The sequence below is a fragment of the Chiloscyllium plagiosum genome, unplaced genomic scaffold (genome assembly GCF_037043375.1).
Source record: "Chiloscyllium plagiosum isolate Xiang-an unplaced genomic scaffold, Cpla_swu_hap1 HiC_scaffold_8, whole genome shotgun sequence".
NCBI lineage: Eukaryota > Metazoa > Chordata > Chondrichthyes > Orectolobiformes > Hemiscylliidae > Chiloscyllium > Chiloscyllium plagiosum.
In genome coordinates this window covers 71,519,005-71,537,430 of record NW_028270146.1, presented here as the reverse complement: position 1 = coordinate 71,537,430, position 18,426 = coordinate 71,519,005, and the positions used below count along the sequence as shown (strand labels likewise).

Here is an 18,426-nt window from a genome sequence, read left to right as displayed (position 1 = left end):
TAAAGTGAAACTAATTGGCAGAAATTGTTTTCTATGTTTTATTAACTCAGTATGTTTCAGGCAACAATTAAGTGAAAGCACTACATTGCATGTGCGACTCCTCTTGCCTGGTAGCACTCCATTTATCATCTCAGTTTTACATTGACCTTGACACCCACTTCATTATAATAAAGATTGTCTACCATTTAGGTTACATTGTTCCTGTGCACACAGAATCCATGCAAATTTTGTGCAGCTAGAAGAGCTGTGAGCCTGTCAGAGGTCATCAGCATTAAATGATTGCTGCTATTTTTTCCAACTGCTTCTTTTCATTCTGTGAGTCCAGAGCAGTGGGAACTCTCTAGCTTAATATCTGAAATCTGTGGCTGTTGACTGTGCAGCATGAATCAATGGGAATGTTTATTACTAATGGTGTTATTGCAATATTAATCTACCATAATGTAATGTTCGCTAAGATAAAATTTTCGACAAGTAACCTCTCCATGTCATCACAACCTCGATCATCAAAATTCCTTTAGATAATTTCCAATTTGTCAGATTACTGTAGTTTCTAAACACTTTTTCATATGGATACTACTTTATCTGAACACTCAGACAAAATGACATACTTGTCATTGCAACGTACTTTAGTCATTTACAGTCGGTAAAGAAAGTGCTCTTTTGACCCTTTAAACTGTCATGAGTACTTGTCTTCAATACATTAGATGCCATATTTCAGAGAAATCTGATCATTACTTTTTTCCTTTGACTCTCACATTAACTATTAATCTTTTAAACGAATTGCACATGAACAACCGCAACTTTGTTGAAAGATTTCTGCTGTTTAAAAGCAGGGTCACAGTGAATAAGCTGTCTGCCCTCATAAGAGAATTTCAGAGTAATATAATTTGAATTTAATTATTAATGGAAGATATTTAAAAAGATTGGTTCATGATCTCCTATTAGTGAATTTGCAATTCATTTTGATATTTGGAGTTTGATTTATAATGATGATAATGCAATCTACGTCCAATTAACAATGCATGGGCTATGTAATGTGATTTGCAATGCGTGTAAATGGAATCTGCTCAAAGAAAAAACTGATTCAGAACCTCAAATGTAATTTGCTTGGAGAGTTCTGGCAATTTTAAATGACATTGCAGTTCTTTAATCTTTTCAAAGATCATAAAGTAAATGTGTTTAGGATCAAGTTATCCCATTGCAACTTCACAGAAGGAAATTTGTAGGATCTTGTCCTGTTGTTGCCATATTCTGCAATTATTGACATATACCTTTGTGTGAAAAAATGGACCGGTTTCTCAATTTTGTATTTGGAAATCATTGTCTGATAACCAACTGTGTTCATTAACAATAGTTAGGATTGTCCTGCTTGCATTACTTATATCAAAATTTAATAAATGGCTATTTTTGCCTGTAACATTATTACATAAGGCGATGCTGTGACCTCTCACACATTCTGAATATATATATATATATATATATATATGCAGCAGAGCTTAGCACCTTGTACTGCAAAATAAAAAGGGCTTTTGTTCATCACTGAATGACATTAAACATGAGCTTCCTATGAGGCTACCATGCAGCTCAGCAGTCAGATTGTGAATATTAAACACTGTAGTTATGTTTTGTTGTTTTCAGAAAAAAAGTATGTTGGTGCTTTTTAGAAGTAATTATTTATTTTAACATTGTCACCTTGTAACAGCAATTTCAGCTACATGATTCTTAATTATGGGTTGCAACAGCACATCTCAAAATAGTTGTAAAGGTACCTCACTTATTTTGCAAAATATATTGGCTTTTTCAATGTCTGTTAGATAGCTATAGCATGGCTTTGCATTTATTTAATCAAATCCTCATTCTCTCTGATCAATGGAGAGACTATTGTTTCATTGTGTGCTTTTCATGCATTATTTAGAATGCCATCACCCTGTTGTTCTTCCACCCATTCTAAAGTTTATTGCAACAGCTGAATTCTCAGAAAAAGTTCACATATTACGGTCATGCAGCAAAGGAGATGCATCATAATCTTGATCATCTTTCTGAATTCCTTTCTGAATATATCATTGTTTCACCAACAAATAGACTCATGCAGGGTTCTATGTTACACATTCTACAGTGTAGATATTTTCTTATGTTCAAGATCAGATCAGTTCTGTAAAGTTTCTATGGTATTTTCTTCTCCAGTCAAATGGGTTGGTTGTTTTTTGATGAAGAAGAAAACTGAGAAAATTCCAAATCTGTCAAAATAAGTTTTCTATAGTAGATTGAAAATAACTTCTGTTGTGGTGACAATTAAAAATGTTTCAAAACTTTGTCAGATTCTCAAATTGGGCAGAAGTTTTTGGTGCAATTATTTACCAAAAGTGTTATATAGGAACATGCATTTAATGTAAGGAAAAAAAAAATGGCACATTCACTATGTTTTAAAATATTTTAACATAAAGATTTTATATACTGTAACAACGCTTACATTTTGTAGCATTATTAAATAAATTAAATATATCTCCAACTTTTCGCAGGAAATTTTCAAACAATCCGAAGGCAGCTGGACAGTTTCGGAAACAAACGGGCATAAAAGTTTGATAGAATGAAACATATAAACAGAAAATAGGAGCAGGAGTAGACTATTCAGCTGTTTGAGCCTGCTCTGCTATTCAATGTGCTCATGGCTGATCATGCAATTCAGTACCCTGTTCGTGGTTTCTCTATATACCCTTTTGTCCTATTAGTACAAGGAACTATATCTTCCTTCTTTTTGAAAAACTGAATCCAAAGATTGTGCCTTTGTGCTCATAGTTAACTATTCAAATAAATAGTTGGGAAGGTCATTCAAACCTTTTATCAGATTTACAGTTTTTCAAATGTAGGTGTAGACCGGTGATTTAAATAGAATTAGATACTGTATTGTTACATTTCCTTTGATTAATTAACTGTGTAGGTATTCTAGCTTAGGTAATTTTTGGATTTTAATGCATTGGTGAATATTGTTAGTTCATTTAGTTTTAAAAATAGAACTAACATAGGATTAGCAATGTGAAAGCAACATATTACTGTAAGAGTCATTCTTTAATTTTATCTCTTTCTTTGAAGTACCTCTGCTTTGAGTATCATTCCTTGGCTGATAGGCGGGCAGGAGCCATCAGCCAATGTCACTGTTAAGCATGAAAAGCAAGGATGTTCAAGATGTTTTGATCCTTGATTTATTTTCCTGACTCTTCACGATAAATCCATGACCACCATTGGAAAACCTAGTTGTGACGTCTCCACGTGAGAAACTGTACTCAGCAATGGCCTACTGGTATTATCATTAGACTATTAATCTAGAAACTCAGCTAATGTTCTGGGGACACAGGTTTGAATCCCACCATGGTAGATGGTGGAATTTGAATTCAATAAAAAAAGAGAGAACTGGAATTAAGAATCTACTGATAACCATGAAACCATGTAAATTGTCCAAAAAAACCCATCTGGTTCACCAACGTCCTTCAGTGAAGAAAATCTGCCCTCCTCATCTGGTCTGGCCTGCATGTGACTCCAGAGCAAAGAAATGTGACTAATTCTCAATTGACCTCTCAAATGTCCTAGCAAGCCATTCAATTTGTCAATAGCTACAAAGTCTCAAAGAAATGAAACTGGACGAATCACATGGCTTGGGCTGACAAGTGACAAGTAACATTCTAGCCACAGAAATGCCAGGCTATGACCACCACCAATAAGAGAAAATCTAACCACTGCCCCTTGACATTCAATGGTTGAATTATACTTGATACCCCCACTATCAACATCCTGGGGATTATCATTAACCAGAAACTCAACTAGACTCACCACATAAACACAGTGGCTACAAGAACAGATCAGAGGCTAGAAATACTGCTGCAAGTAACTCAAATTCTGAATCTCCAAAGCCTTTCCACCATTTACAAGGCACAAGCCAGGTGCGTGATAGAATTCTCCCCACTTGTCTAGATGGGTGCAACTCCAACAACACTCAAAAATCTTGACACCATCCAGGACAAAGCAGCCCATTTGATTGGCACCACATCCACAAACATCCACTCCCTCCACTATTGACGTTCAGTAGCAGCACTGTGTACTGCAAAAACTCAGCAAAAGTTCGCAGACAGCACCTTCCAAACCTATGACCACTTCCGTCTCGAAGAACAAATGTAGCAGCTACATGGGAACACAAACCACCTGCAAGATCCCCCCTTTCTCTAAACCCTGTGTTTTCCAAAATGTTTGGGGTATTATTTGTGTCTTCCTTTATGAAGAGAGAACCAAAATCATTATTTTGCCATTTTCTTGTTCCCCGTATATAACTTCTTTACAATTCCTCATTATGACTGGATATGATGCCTACTAAACCTGTAATAATCTTTTGAAAGACACCTTTATGCTCTTGTGGTCAGATGGCAGCAGCAGAAATGGCTACAAGACTGTTTAAGAGCTACAACCAGAGCTGAAAATGTGTTGCTGGAAAAGTTCAAACTTGTAAATGATCAGCAGGTCTTGCGGCATCTGTGAGAGTTAACATTTCGGGTTCGGTAACCCTTCCTCAGATTTACAGCATATGTAGACTATGGAATGTCACCGTTCAGAGCTTGGTGTAAACATTTGGGAGTTGTTTACCAGTGAATTCTGTTGGCTGGGATTGAATAATGTGATCAGGCTTTGATCAATTCATTGGCCGAGTGCCAGAAATCATTCTAGAAAGGGAATACATGTTGCAGAGCAAAGAATTTTTTCTCCGAGAGAGAAGAAGAAACCTTTGAGGCCACATTGGAAAACTATGTGCCCTGAAGTTACTCGCAGAGAGGACAAAGAACCACGAGGCGAGATCTGCATGGAGAATGAAGTTGACCAGTTCTCAAACTGGGGGTAGTATTTGATTAAAGCCAAACTTACTAATTAAAGGAGGCATTAGGGTAAAATGTCGATATAGTGAAGTAAGGTAAAGTGAATTTAAATGAAGTGAATTAATGGTAAAGTTAGCTGAAATAATAAGTTAATGTTGCAATGAATGTATCTTTTATATTGAGTTCTTAAAAGGTTAAATGAAAAAAGGTTTGTTTAACGTTTGAGTCAGTTCCCTGCCTTTTGTCTGCCACACAAGATAATACCTAGGTAAAAAGTTTGAATACTCCTTTTCGGGCAACATGCTAACAGAATATAGAATTTTATCACATTTGCAGACTAATGACAGACCAGCCCTATGACTGACCATAATGCCTCTTGACTGTTCATTGCTGCTAAACATGAAAAGTTGCCTGACTATCTGTCTGCTCTAAACGGCAAGGTAGGGCAGCGATGGTGTGAGTAAGGGCTAAGAAAGCAAGCTAAGACCCCAGAAATGCACCTTGTTCAGATGAATGAGATGGATCCTATTACTAAGGGCAATGTGGCCTGGCTGCAGTATTGCAAGTTAATGTTGCAATGAATGTATCTTTTGAGCTGATGTGTATTATAAATGAGTCCTAAATATGCCCTAATGATATGGTGAGGCTGGTGCTTTGCCAATGCCAACCTCCCTGGATGTACAAGCAATTACTGCCAAAAGAACGTGCCCCGAGCTGTTGGGGTATACTGGCCAAGATGAATATCTGGAGAAGAGGTTGGAGAGGCACCTGCCAGATACCCATTCAAACTTCAATGTTGGGAATTGTTGCTAACTAGTTTCTTTCCATTGCCTGAAAAAATAGCAACCTGCACATAAATGAGGTGAGATTAGGTAATAATGAGATGTTAATATATGCAAATAGATCTCTGGCTGCTCACGAGCGAGATATTTTTCTTGCATTTAAAATCTTGGTGAAAAACCTCACTTTTCTGTTCTTGCTATATTTTCCCAACTGACTCACCATTGCCCATTTTGTTTGGAGGTGGGGGAGGGTGGTGGGTGTGGTTGGACGATTCTGTCTTTAATTTTTTTAGGGTCTTTACAAAGAAAATGTTTCATCATAGTATCATCTGAATGAATTACTCCTGCACCCTCCCAATAGTCATGACATCATTTCATAAGGTGAGGTGCCTAAACCTGCAAAGTCTATTTGAAATGCAGCCTAACCAAAAATTTAGTAGTGTTTATTATTACTTTGTTTTTATAATCTATTAATGTATTTGTGGTTATAAATCCTTTTATAATATTATCTGATGGAAAAGTAATTAAAACATTAAGTACATAACATGTGAAAAACAAACCCTTGCAAAAATGTCTGGCCTCCTTAGAAATAAGACAATCCCTATGGAAAGCAGGATGAGATTACCAAAATGCCATATCAGATCAACATTCCTCTTTGAATACGGAAGTTGGAATACAGTATAAGCAAGAAAATGGAAGATATTTAAAGGTCCTGGAAGTGTGGGACGAGAATTGCATGGCCCTGCCAGGCATACTTTTGGCAAGAGATGGGTATGTAAAATAGATCAGGTAGCTATCCCACCACATTCTCACCCAAGCACTAACTCACCATCATGGTACAGAGAGTGGATGGGTGCCAAAAGTTACAACTTGCCCACCATATAGAAAGAAATAATTAAGGGCTAATTGAACTGATCTAAAAACTCAATTGACCCCAATATTCCCATGGCAATGCCAGATATGATTGGTATGGGCAGGCAGCTGACAGTGGGTAATCCTTATTTTAAGGATTCTAAGATGATGTTAAGAAAGGGGATATCATGGAGGGTCCTCTTGACCATCGCAGCTTATCCCCTGAGAAAATAATACCAGTTTTCCTTCCAACCTGCCTTTTAAAAGAAAACACTGACCCCTGCCTTTTAGGTGGCAAAACATGCCCATCCAAAGACTTAACTGGATGCAGGATTCATTGGGAATTTCCCTTTGCAATAAATTCATGCATTAGCAGCACCTAACATCTTATGGCTATGGGGCAGGCTTCTTCTTCAATTGTTGGTGTACTGTTGACTTTTTTTTCCAGAGCTCTGGGTGAGCTGCAGACAATGATTGGAAATTTGGGAAAACACAGCAAGAATGAAAAGATCTGATTCTCAACATTGAGAAAAAAAAGTCTGATCTTCCCCTTAAAGTTTCAATGGCAAGTTCCAAATCTCACTGTCAGTGAGCATGCTATTTCCATGCAATTGCATCTCATTATTATCTAGTCTTGCCTCATTTATATTTATTTTATGATTCTGGTATGCACAGGTGAGAAACTACTTGGAACTAATCCCTGACATGAAAGTGCAGTTACTTGACAGATGTACCTTGCCTCTTGCTTCTCTGGGCCTTATCTGAGAGTCTGTTCACCAATTACCTCATGATAGTGACTACTTCCCATCCTTTGATGGGAGACAGCATTGGCAAAACACAAGCCTTGCAACAATCACCATGACTGATCTCGGATTAACTCATAACACACCAGGCACTGTACTTTGGAACTCACTGACACCATACGTTGCAATGAACTTGCCAGGTTGCAGGGACACCCTGGTCTACTCCTCCTCCACTGCCAACAACTCCACACATCTCCCAGCACCTTCCCATGCAATCACCTGCCTGTTTACTTCCTCTCTCCTCACTATACAAGCAGCAAATTATCTGTACTTTGCTCAATGTAGTCAACTGTATTTGCTGCTCACAACGTGTTCTCCTCTACATTGGGAAGACTAAATGCAGGCTTGGTGGCTGCTGTGTAGAACACCTACATTCTGTCCATAAAAATGATGCTGAGCTTCGTGTTGCCTTCTACTTCAACACACCACCTACCAACCGGATTCATTCCTCACAATCGACCAACCAGGTCATACCATCTACCTGTTCACTTATCCCTACCTCCTGCCTCCCCCCTCCTTTGTCTGCAGCTCCCCTTTCACCCAACCCCAGTTCTGAAGAAGGGTTACACCAGAAACCTTGACTCTCCACCTCCTGATGCTTCCTTGGTTTGCTGTGTTCTTCCAGCCTCCTGTTTGTCTATCTTGGATTCCAGCATCTGCAGTTTTTCTCTTTCTGTCTCAGTCTTGGTACAGTGCTCCTGCGAAGTTCCAGTGCAAGCCAGAAGAATAACACTTCATTTTTCCACCTGATGACCCTGTAGCCTTCAGGACTCAATTTTGAGTTCAAAATCTTTAGGAACAGAAACAGAAATTGTTGGAAAAGATCAGCAGGTCTAGTAGCATCTGTGGAGAGAAATCAGAGTTAACACTTCAGGTCAACCGATCCTTCCTCAGAACTATATTTTAGAGCCTGAGCACCTTTTCCCATGTCCTTACTTCATGCCCCACAGACCAGGTCTTGTCATCACATGGGCTGTAACCATAAATAATCCATTGTCAGCCACTAATGGTCCCCATTAGCAGCTAATGATTCTTCCAGGTTGACCTTTACCCATTCTCTTGTCTGCCCAACTGTCTGGGCTCCATCTCCACCTGTCCCCAGTCCCCCCCCCCCCCCCCCCAGCTTCAGTCAGTTCTGAGGAAGGTCACTGGACCCAAAACATTGACTCTGCTTTCTCTCCACAGGTGCTGTCAGACCTGAGGAGTTTTCTAGCAATTTCTGTTTTTGTTCCTGATTTCCAGCATCTGTAATTCTTTGTGCTATTAAGCATCTTTACTTGGAAACACTCTCTAGAGAATGATGAAACATTGAGTAAAATATGAAATAATTGAATGAAATTATCAATTAAGAACTGGCATATTTCTTATTGTATTGACGTGAATTCAATATTGGTAAGGTAAAAACAATTAGGAGAAAGTGAGGACTGCAGATGCTGGAGATCAGAGCTTAAAAACGTGTTGCTGGAAAAGCGCAGCAGGTCAGGCAGCATCCAAGGAGAAGGAGAATCGATGTTTTGGGCATAAACCCTTCTTCAGGAATGAGGAGGGTGTGCCAAGCAGGCTAAGATAAAAGGTAGGGAGGAGGGACTTGAGGAAGGGGCGTTGGGAATGCGATAGGTGGAAGGAGGTTAAGGTGAGAGTGATAGACCGGAGAGGGGGTGGGGGCGGAGAGGTCGGGAAGAAGATTGCAGGTCAAGAAGGCGGTGCTGAGTCTGAGGGCTGGGACTGAGAAAAGGTGGGGGGAGGGGAAATGAGGAAGCTGGAGAAATCCGCATTCATCCCCTGTGGCTGGAGGGTTCCTAGGCAGAAGATAAGTCGCTCTTCCTCCAGGCGTCGTGTTGCCATGGTCTGGCGATGGAGGAGGCCAAGGACCTGCATGTCCTTGGCGGAGTGGGAGGGGGAGTTAAAGTGTTCAGCCACAGGGCGGTTGGGTTGGTTGGTGCGGGTGTCCCAGAGGTTTTCCCTGAAACATTCCGCAAGTGGGTGGCCTGTCTCCCCAATGTATAGGAGGCCACATCGGGTGCAGTGGATGCAGTAAATGATGTGTGTGGAGGTGCAGGTGAATTTCTGATGGATATTGAAGGATCCCTTGGGGCCTTGGAGGGAAGTGAGGGGGGAGGTGTGGGCGCAAGTTTTGCATTTTTTGCGGTTGCACAGGAAGGTGCAGGGAGTGGAGGTTGGGTTGGTGGGGGGTGTGGATCTGACGAGGGAATCGCAGAGGGAGTGGTCTTTCTGGAATGCTGATAGGGGTGGGGAGGGAAATATATCCTTGGTTGTGGGGTCCGTTTGGAGGTGGCGGAAATGACGAATTATGATCCGATGTATCTGGAGGTTGGTGGGGTGGTAGGTGAGGACTAGTGGGGTTCTGTCTTGGTGGCGATTGGAGGGGCGGGGTTCAAGGGCAGAGGAGTGGGAAGTGGACCCCGCCCCTCTAATGGGAAGTGGACACCTCCCCCCTCACTTCCCTCCAAGGCCCCAAGGGATCCTTCAATATCCATCAGAAATTCACCTGCACCTCTACACACATCATTTACTGCATCCGCTGCACCCGATGTGGCCTTCTCTACATTGGGGAGACAGGCCACCTACTTGCGGAACGTTTCAGAGAACACCTCTGGGACACCCGCACCAACTAACCAAACCGCCCCGTGGCTGAACACTTTAACTCCCCCTCCCACTCCGCCAAGGACATGCAGGTCCTTGGCCTCCTCCATCGCCAGATCATGGCAACACGACGCCTAGAGGAAGAGCGACTTATCTTCCGCCTAGGAACCCTCCAGCCACAGGGGATGAATGCGGATTTCTCCAGCTTCCTCATTTCCCCTCCCCCCACCTTTTCTCAGTCCCAGCCCTCAGACTCAGCACCGCCTTCTTGACCTGCAATCTTCTTCCCGACCTCTCCGCCCCCACCCCCTCTCCGGCGTATCACTCTCACCTTAACCTCCTTCCACCTATCACATACCCAACGCCCCTCCCCCAAGACCCTCCTCCCTACCTTTTATCTTAGCCTGCTTGGCACACCCTCCTCATTCCTGAAGAAGGGCTTATGCCTGAAACGCCGATTCTCCTTCTCCTTGGATGCTGCCTGATCTGCTGCGCTTTTCCAGCAGCACTTTTTTAAGATAAAAACAATGACTGCAGATGCTAGAAACCAGATTCTGGATTAGTGGTGCTGGAACAGCACAGCAGTTCAGGCAGCATCCACTGCTCCTCAGATGCTGCCTGAACTGCTGTGCTCTTCCAGCACCACTAAACCAGAATGTGAATTCAATATTGCCAAACAAAATAAAGAAAGAATAAAGAACGGTTTTCTGCCCTCAGTCACTTCCAATATGCCAGTTATGTAAATGTTAAAAAGAACATTATGCATTCTAAGGTCCACAAAATTAAATGTTTTGGATTTGTTCTGCATCCTAAATACAGGTATCACCATATTTTCAAAGGTAACACAGTATCATTAAGTTAATTTTTTCACAAAACTAGGCCTATTTTGTAATTATGGAAAAAGATCTAAAATCTGCTTAGCTAAATATTTTCACAATAATACTTTTTGTCAATCTTCTTCTTGTATTTTCACAGCATGGAAATATTTACACTTTTTGAATACTATATTGATTAAAATTTTAAAGGAATTAAAGTCAATTTGAATTGGGTCCATGTCCTACTTACAAATTAATAATAGCGTTTTGAATGCAGATCGTATGGTACAGGCTGTTCTGCTATAACGTGTGTTTTGTTAACACAAATTTGCTGTAACATGATTGACAGATTGGGGACATGGTTTCTAAAGCGCGAAATTTTAAAGTATGTATTCGTTACACCATGACTCTGGCCCCATTAGATTAAAAGGTGCTGCTATTATGCAATTTTCCTATAACATGGGATTGCACGAGAACGAAATGACCGCTTATACAAAACTGGCTATATTTCAATTGGAAAGATCATGTAATAGACTATTTTGTTTTACAGGGATACAGCATGGAGATGTCAATGTGGCTTCCTAAGAAACTACATTTACTAAAGAAGGTTGCATGTCTGAGAGAAGCTGGTAACTCATTACCCAGTGAAATTCTTGAAAAGGTAGAGGAAATTAAAGACAAATGGCAACTATTAGAGGTATGTTTTTTTTGTAACAGTTCAGATGTATATTGAATTTCAGTTTATGATTTGCAGCTATTGTGAGTTCCCATTTTTCTTACGAGTCATCTTCTGTTTTAGAATTAGAATTAGGTTTTATTGTCTCATATATTCAAGTTCAGAGATACATGAATACAGTGAAACGTGTATAAAGTCACCATTTCTGGTGCCATCTTAGGTATGAAGGTGTCTCAGTACAAAATCTTGGGTATAAATTAGAAACATAAAGCAATAAAGTTAAAAGTTCAGCATTGCAGACATTCTAAAGCACAGAAAAAAAGAAAAAAATCAGAAGGAACAGACGGGTCCATTTTGGGCTTAACCTCAAGGCCAGGAATCCGTGCTTGGTTTCACTTTGAGATTGGGGTCCCTTGAGTCCATGCTGGGCCATACTTCAAGTCTGCTCTGGGTTTCAAATTGAGTCCGCACTGGCCCAACCCGCCTCACCGATGCTGTTTGAGGACAGGAGATGAGTTGAAAGGAAAAAAGAACAAAAAGAGAGAAAAAAAGAAAAGAAGTGAATGGAGCAGTCAGTGTCAAAATGATACTAGAGCCCCAATTCCAGAAGTCTTGCCCTAAAACCCAGTCCTGCCATTTTCATCAGGTGGAAGGAAATGGTGTAATCAACTAAGAGAAAGTGAGGATTGCAGATCAGCGTTGAAGAGTGCGGAACCGGAAAAGCACAGCCGGTCAGTCAGCATCTGAGGAGCAGGAGAGTCAATGTTTTGGGCATAAGCCCTTCATCAAGAATGAGGATTCATTCCTGACGAAGGGCTTAGGCCTGAAATGTTAACTCTCCTGTTCCTCGGATGCTGCCTGATTGGCAGTGCTTTCCCAACACCACACTCTTCAACAAGGAAGGCAATGGTGTGGGGAATTGCCTGAAGCCAGATCTGGTTTTCATTCATCTAAAACAAAAGGTATGGGTTTTAGATCTTTCATAAGAAGGTTGAAAGCTGCTGGATTTCTTTGGAGATGCATGATACCCATTTGGAAGGTGGGATATACTTTAAGTTGGGGAAAAGCACATCCGGGAGAGGAATTTTCAAGGTGCAATGTGCCACTTGGGAGAAGTCAAGTGCACTTTGAGATTGTTAAACACAGACATGAATGTGTTAAACGGTGGATTATACATTCAACTTTCAAATTCAATCAAATTGTCAAGCTGTGAAGGAAGTTGTCAATTTGTCAATGCATTTATATATCTTCGTCTTTCATTTAAAAAAACACAATGTAGTTCAGTCACTGCTTGCTATTTCACTCTGTTGACAAAGTGTATGGGCTCTCACTCTCGGATTTATGCTGCATGATATATTTCCCAACCTATTATTATCATGATGGGGTGTTGGTCAGTTCACATTTTGATTAGCAGCTCCAAGCTCTTATAATGCCTAAGACGAAGTGGGGAAAGGAAGTTAAATCTAGTGTGTTGTTTTTTGTCAGTGAGGCCTCCTTGTAGTCAATTTATCAATAAACACTTAAAAACGTTGTTGTATTTTGTGTCAGCATGGATCAAGAGTTCGAGTCATGAATGATACTGGGTGTGCTAGCATGATTGGTGTGAAGGCAAAGAGTGTTGGGTGAAGGGTAAAGATAGACATGAATTACCTTTTAGGTTGGTTGGGGCTTTAAAGGGCAATGGGGTGGAGGGGCATAGGTTGGCAGGAGAACTATGAACTGGGTGTCTGTCCCTCTACACTAACTGTGCCCTCTGCAGCTTTCCATGCTAATTGCCAGTGTGCCCAGCAATGCAAGCCTGTACTTCCAGAATATACTCCTCATGCATTAGAGAGAATGTGCATGTGGAAGGAGACATGCCGTGGATTTTGTCCTGGTCTGAAGTTTGGTCATAGGCCAGGGACCTACTCTAGTTTCCATGTAGGTTTTATTTGGTGAATTTGGCAAGACCAGAACTGAATATTAATGAGGCAAGTTGGTCATTGAGGTGTCTAACAAGCATTAATCCTCTTGAATGAGTTAACTCAATACTTACTGAAAGAATCTTGCTACTCTGCCTGTGAAAACTATGAATAATGACATGAAATGATCTTGACATTTCAATGGGTGTCATCAGAATTCTTGTCTGATTTAACAGATAGGTACATGAGTAGGAAGGGTTTTGAGGGATAAGGGCCAAATGCTGGCAAATGGGACTGGATTAATTCAGGATATCTCGTCGGCATGGACGAGTTGGACCAAAGGGTCTGTTTCCTGCTGTACATTTCTATGACTATGATTGTGTTACAACTTCACCATAATCCAGGTTGTTAAGACTCCGATGTGATTCTACCCAATGCAGACCACTATGTCAAAATGAGTGCCGGAATCAAACAAGAAGTCCAGTGACAGGTCACTGCATCTTCTGTGTTTTTGCGGAAAGCCAGACAAGAATCTTGTTTGGCAGCAGCAAGTTACATTTTAAGGGTATATTAGTTTGTTAAAAGCCTTATTAATGGATATTAATATTCACTTTCCTATTTTACCACACATGCTGAACACATTAGACATTGAGAAATCAGAGTGGGTACATGGTGCATTCAGCAGGTACCTGGCTACAAGGAGCCTTCATGTTGCACGGCACCAAAAGCAGCTTAGAGCACGATCCACTGGCACCAGTCACCCTCACCCCTCATCCACAGACATTGGCACTTGACATTTCCAACTCCTCACAAACGTTATGGCACCTCCCTGATAAATGTGCAGACCACTCAGGAAACAGCAACTGTCATTGGAATGCTGCTACAAGAATATTTTGACAACAGGGACAGGCACCCAGTTCACAGGTTGGACCAAACTGCATCTCAGAGCTGCTCACTGGCTGACTTATGCTTCCTCACTTAGCACATACATGCATGCTTGTAGCATCCATACCTTGCCTTGCCATGCAATGCTCTGTCATCTGTCTTAGTGTGTTGACCCTTCAGCCAGAATCAAAGGCACTCGTTACAGCTATAGGGGTTTTTCCGGGTCGGAAATTTGCTGTTCAGCATTCTGAGATGTTAGATTAATACTTACAGCATGTGTCACCAGCCTGCACAGCTAACACACTGCCTGTATATCCAAACAGATGGCCATGGTGGAGATAGTCCTCAGCCCAGTCAATGTTTGGGAGCAGGTGTCGGTCAGAGGATTGTGGCACCACCAACATTTACCTGGGTGTATGCAGCCTTTCACAGATGGCATGAGCACAAGAGATGCCAATCTTTCAGCGGATATCCGCTGACTGGCAAGTTGTTCTGGGAATAGTACATGGTAAAATGGGGTTAGAGTCAAACATGAGAGATGCTGTGAGTGGAGTATGTAGTTAATGAGGCACATTTGGTTAAGTCCAGTGAGAAATACTTCCAAACTTCACTTGATGCAATCGCACTTAACTATAAAAACCATAAAAGATTCAGCCCATTATTTCACTTCATTCTGGCTTTCCAATATGAAGGTATTTCATAACCAACACAGTAAAATCTTTGTCTGGAATTCTTCACAGATTAATATGAAGTGCAATACACTAGAGAATAAATAAAACCTCAAAATGCACCTATTTCCTTCTGATCACACTAAAAAATCAATCCAAATAATTTAATAGCCTAACATTAAACTGTCAAGCGCTTTCTGTCCGACCTGTTTATTCCAACTAGAGATAAAATGTCATCTCGCCTATGGTTCAAGGATTAACTGTTCAGCGACAATAAAAGGCCCATTTTTACTGATCCTCCAACGTTGTTGAATAAATCTGCAAACTTTTAACAGCCAGTAATGTCAAGTCTTCCCTTGGTAGTTTCTGTAACCAAAAATCACTTAAACCCATGAACCTAAATTCCCTAACATTTCAACTAACCCACTCAGATTAAATTTGCACAAAGAATCAAGATGCAACGAGGAAGATGAATAGTTTATACAAAATATCTACCCCAAAAATATAAATTATCCCAGCCTTAAAGAGTAATTTTAAAAACCATTATTAAATGTTGACAGGTGAAACAAGATGAGAAAGGTTTTTACACCACTGTTTGTGGACAAAATGAAACAAAAATATCCCTCACCTCCACTATCTTCTTTCAACATGCACCCTCAGCAATCACTAATAGAGTCATAGAGATGTACAGCATGGAAACAGACCCTTCGGTCCAGCCGTCCATGCCGACCAGATATCCCAACCCAATCTAGTCCCACCTGCCAGCACCCGGCCCATATCCCTCCAAACCCTTCCTATTTATATACCAATCCAAATGCCTCTTTAATATTGCAATTGTACTAGCCTCCACCACTTCCTCTGGCAGCTCATTCTATACACGTACCACCCTCTGCGTGAAAAAGTTAACCCTTGGGTCCCTTTTATATCTTTCACCTCTCACCCTAAACCTATGCCCTCTAGTTCTGGACTCCCCGACCCCAGGGAAAAGACTTGGTCTATTTATCCTATCCATGCCTGTCATAATTTTGTAAACCTCTATAAGGTCACCCCTCAGCCTCCGACACTCCAGGGAAAACAGCCCCAGCCTGTTCACCCTCTTTCTATAGCTCAGATCCTCCAACCTTGGCAACATCCTTGTAAATCTTTTCTGAACCCTTTCAAGTTTCACAATACCTTTCCAAAAGGAAGGAGACCAGGATTGCACGCAATATTCCAACAGTGGCCTAACCAATATCCTGTATAGCCGCAACATGACCTCCCAACTCCTGTACTCAATACTCTGACCAATAAAGGAAAGCATACCAAATGCCTTCTTCACTATCCTATCTACCTGCGGCTCCACTTTCAAGGAGCTATGAACCTGCATTCCAAGGTCTCTTTGTTCAGCAACACTCCCTAGGACCTTACCATTAAGTGTATAAGTCTTGCTAAGATTTGCTTTTCCAAAATGCAGCATTTATCTGAACTAAACTCCATCTGCCACTTCTCAGCCCATTGGCCCATCTGGTCAAGATCCTGTTGTAATCAAAGGTAATCTTCTATTCTGTCCATTGCACCTCCAATTTTGGTGTCATCTGCAAACTTACAAACTGTACCTCTTTATGCTCGCATCCAAGTCATTTATGTAAATGACAAAAAGTAGAGGGCCAGGCACCGATCCTTGTGGCACTCCACTGGTTACAGGCCTCCAGTCTGAAAAACAACCCTCCACCACCACCCTCTGTCTTCTACCTTTGAGCCAGTTCTGTATCCAAATGGCTAGTTCTCCCTGTATTCCATGAGATCTAACCTTGCTAATCAGTCTCCCATGGGGAATCTTGTCGAGTGCCTTACTGAAGTCCATATAGATCACATCTACTGCTCATCAATCTTCTTTGTTACTTCTTCAAAATACTCAATCAAGTTTGTGAGACATGATTTCCCACGCACAAAGCCATGTTGACTATCCTGAATCAGTCCTTGCCTTTCCAAATACATGTACATCCTGTCCCTCAGGATTCCCTCCAACAACTTGCCCACCATCGAGGTGAGGCTCACTGGTTTATAGTTCCCTGGCTTGTCTTTACCGCCCTTCTTAAACAGTGGCACCACGTTTGCCAACCTCCAATCTTCCAGCACCTCACCTGTGACTATCGATGATACAAATATCTCAACACAATGCCCAGCAATTACTTCTCTAGCTTCCCACAGAGTTCTCGGGTACACCTGATCAGGTCCTGGAGATGTATCCACCTTTAACCGTTTCAAGACATACAGCACTTCCTCCTCTGTAATCTGGACATTTTGCAAAATGTCACCATCTATTTCCCTATATCTTCCATATCCTTTTTCCACTGTAAATACTGATGCAAAATATTCATTTAGTATCTTCCCCATTTTCTGAGGCTCCACACAAAAGCCACCTTGCTGATCTTTGAGGGGCCCTATTCTCTCCCTAGTTATCCTTTTGTCCTTAATATATTTGTAAAAACCCTTTGGATTCTCCTTAATTCTATTTGCCAAAGCTATCTCATGTCCCCGTTTTGCCCTCCTGATTTCCCTCTTAATTATACTCCTACTTTCTTTATACTCTTCTTAGGATTCACTCGATCTCTCCTGTCTACACCTGACATAGGCTTCCTTCTTTTTCTTAACCAAACCCTCAATTTCTTTAGTCGTCCAGCATTCCCTTTCCCTACCAGCCTTCCCTTTCATCCTGACAGGAATATACTTTTTCTGGATTCTTGTTATCTCATTTCTGAAGGCTTCCCATTTTCCAGCTGTCCCTTTACCAGCGAACATCTGCCTCCAATCAGCTTTCGAAAGTTCTTGCCTAATACCGTCAAAACTGGCCTTTCTCCAATTTAGAATTTAAACTTTTAGATCTGGTCCATCCTTTTTCATCACTATTTTAAAACGAATAGAATTATGGTTGCTGGCCCCAAAGTGCTCCCCCACTGACACCTCAGTCACCTGCCCTACCTTATTTCCCAAGAGTAGGTCAAGTTTTGCACCTTCTCTGGTAGGTACATCCACATACTGAATCAGAAAATTGTCTTGTACACACTTAAGAAATTCCTCTCCATCTGAACCTTTAACACTATGGCAGTCCCAGTCGATGTTTGGAAATTAAAATCCCCTACCATAACTAACCTATTATTCTTACAGATCGCTGAGATCTCCCTACAAGTTTGTTTCTCAATTTCCCTCTGACTATTGGGGGGGTCTATAATACAATCCCAATAAGGTGATCATCCCTTTCTTATTTCTCGGTTCCACCCAAATAACTTCCCTGGATGTATTTCCGGGAATATCCTCCCTCAGCACAGCTGTAATGCTATCCCTTATCAAAAATGCCACTCCCCCTCCTCTCTTGCCTCCCTTTCTATCCTTCCTATAGCATTTGTATCCTGGAACATTAAGCTGCCAGACCTGCCCATCCCTGAGCCATGTTTCCGTAATTGCTATGATATCCCAGTCCCAAGTTGCTAACCATGCCCTGAGTTCATCTGCCTTCCCTGTTCGGCCTCTTGCATTGAAATAAATGCTGTTTAATTTATTAGTCCTACCTTGTCCCTGCCTGCCCTGACTGTTTGACTCACGTC

General features: G+C 41.3%; 1 protein-coding gene across 4 annotated transcripts in view; it reads left to right on the top strand.

The window, feature by feature from the left end:
• Window positions 1-18,426, top strand: part of akap6 (A-kinase anchoring protein 6) — a 418,819-nt gene that overhangs the window by 316,927 nt on the left and 83,466 nt on the right. For all 4 annotated transcript variants that reach the window (XM_087989959.1, XM_043697890.2, XM_043697891.2 and 1 more), the window contains exon 11: window positions 11,263-11,409. In XM_087989959.1, the coding sequence (XP_087846085.1) occupies window positions 11,263-11,409 (147 nt within the window). The remainder of the gene's footprint in view (window positions 1-11,262; window positions 11,410-18,426) is intronic.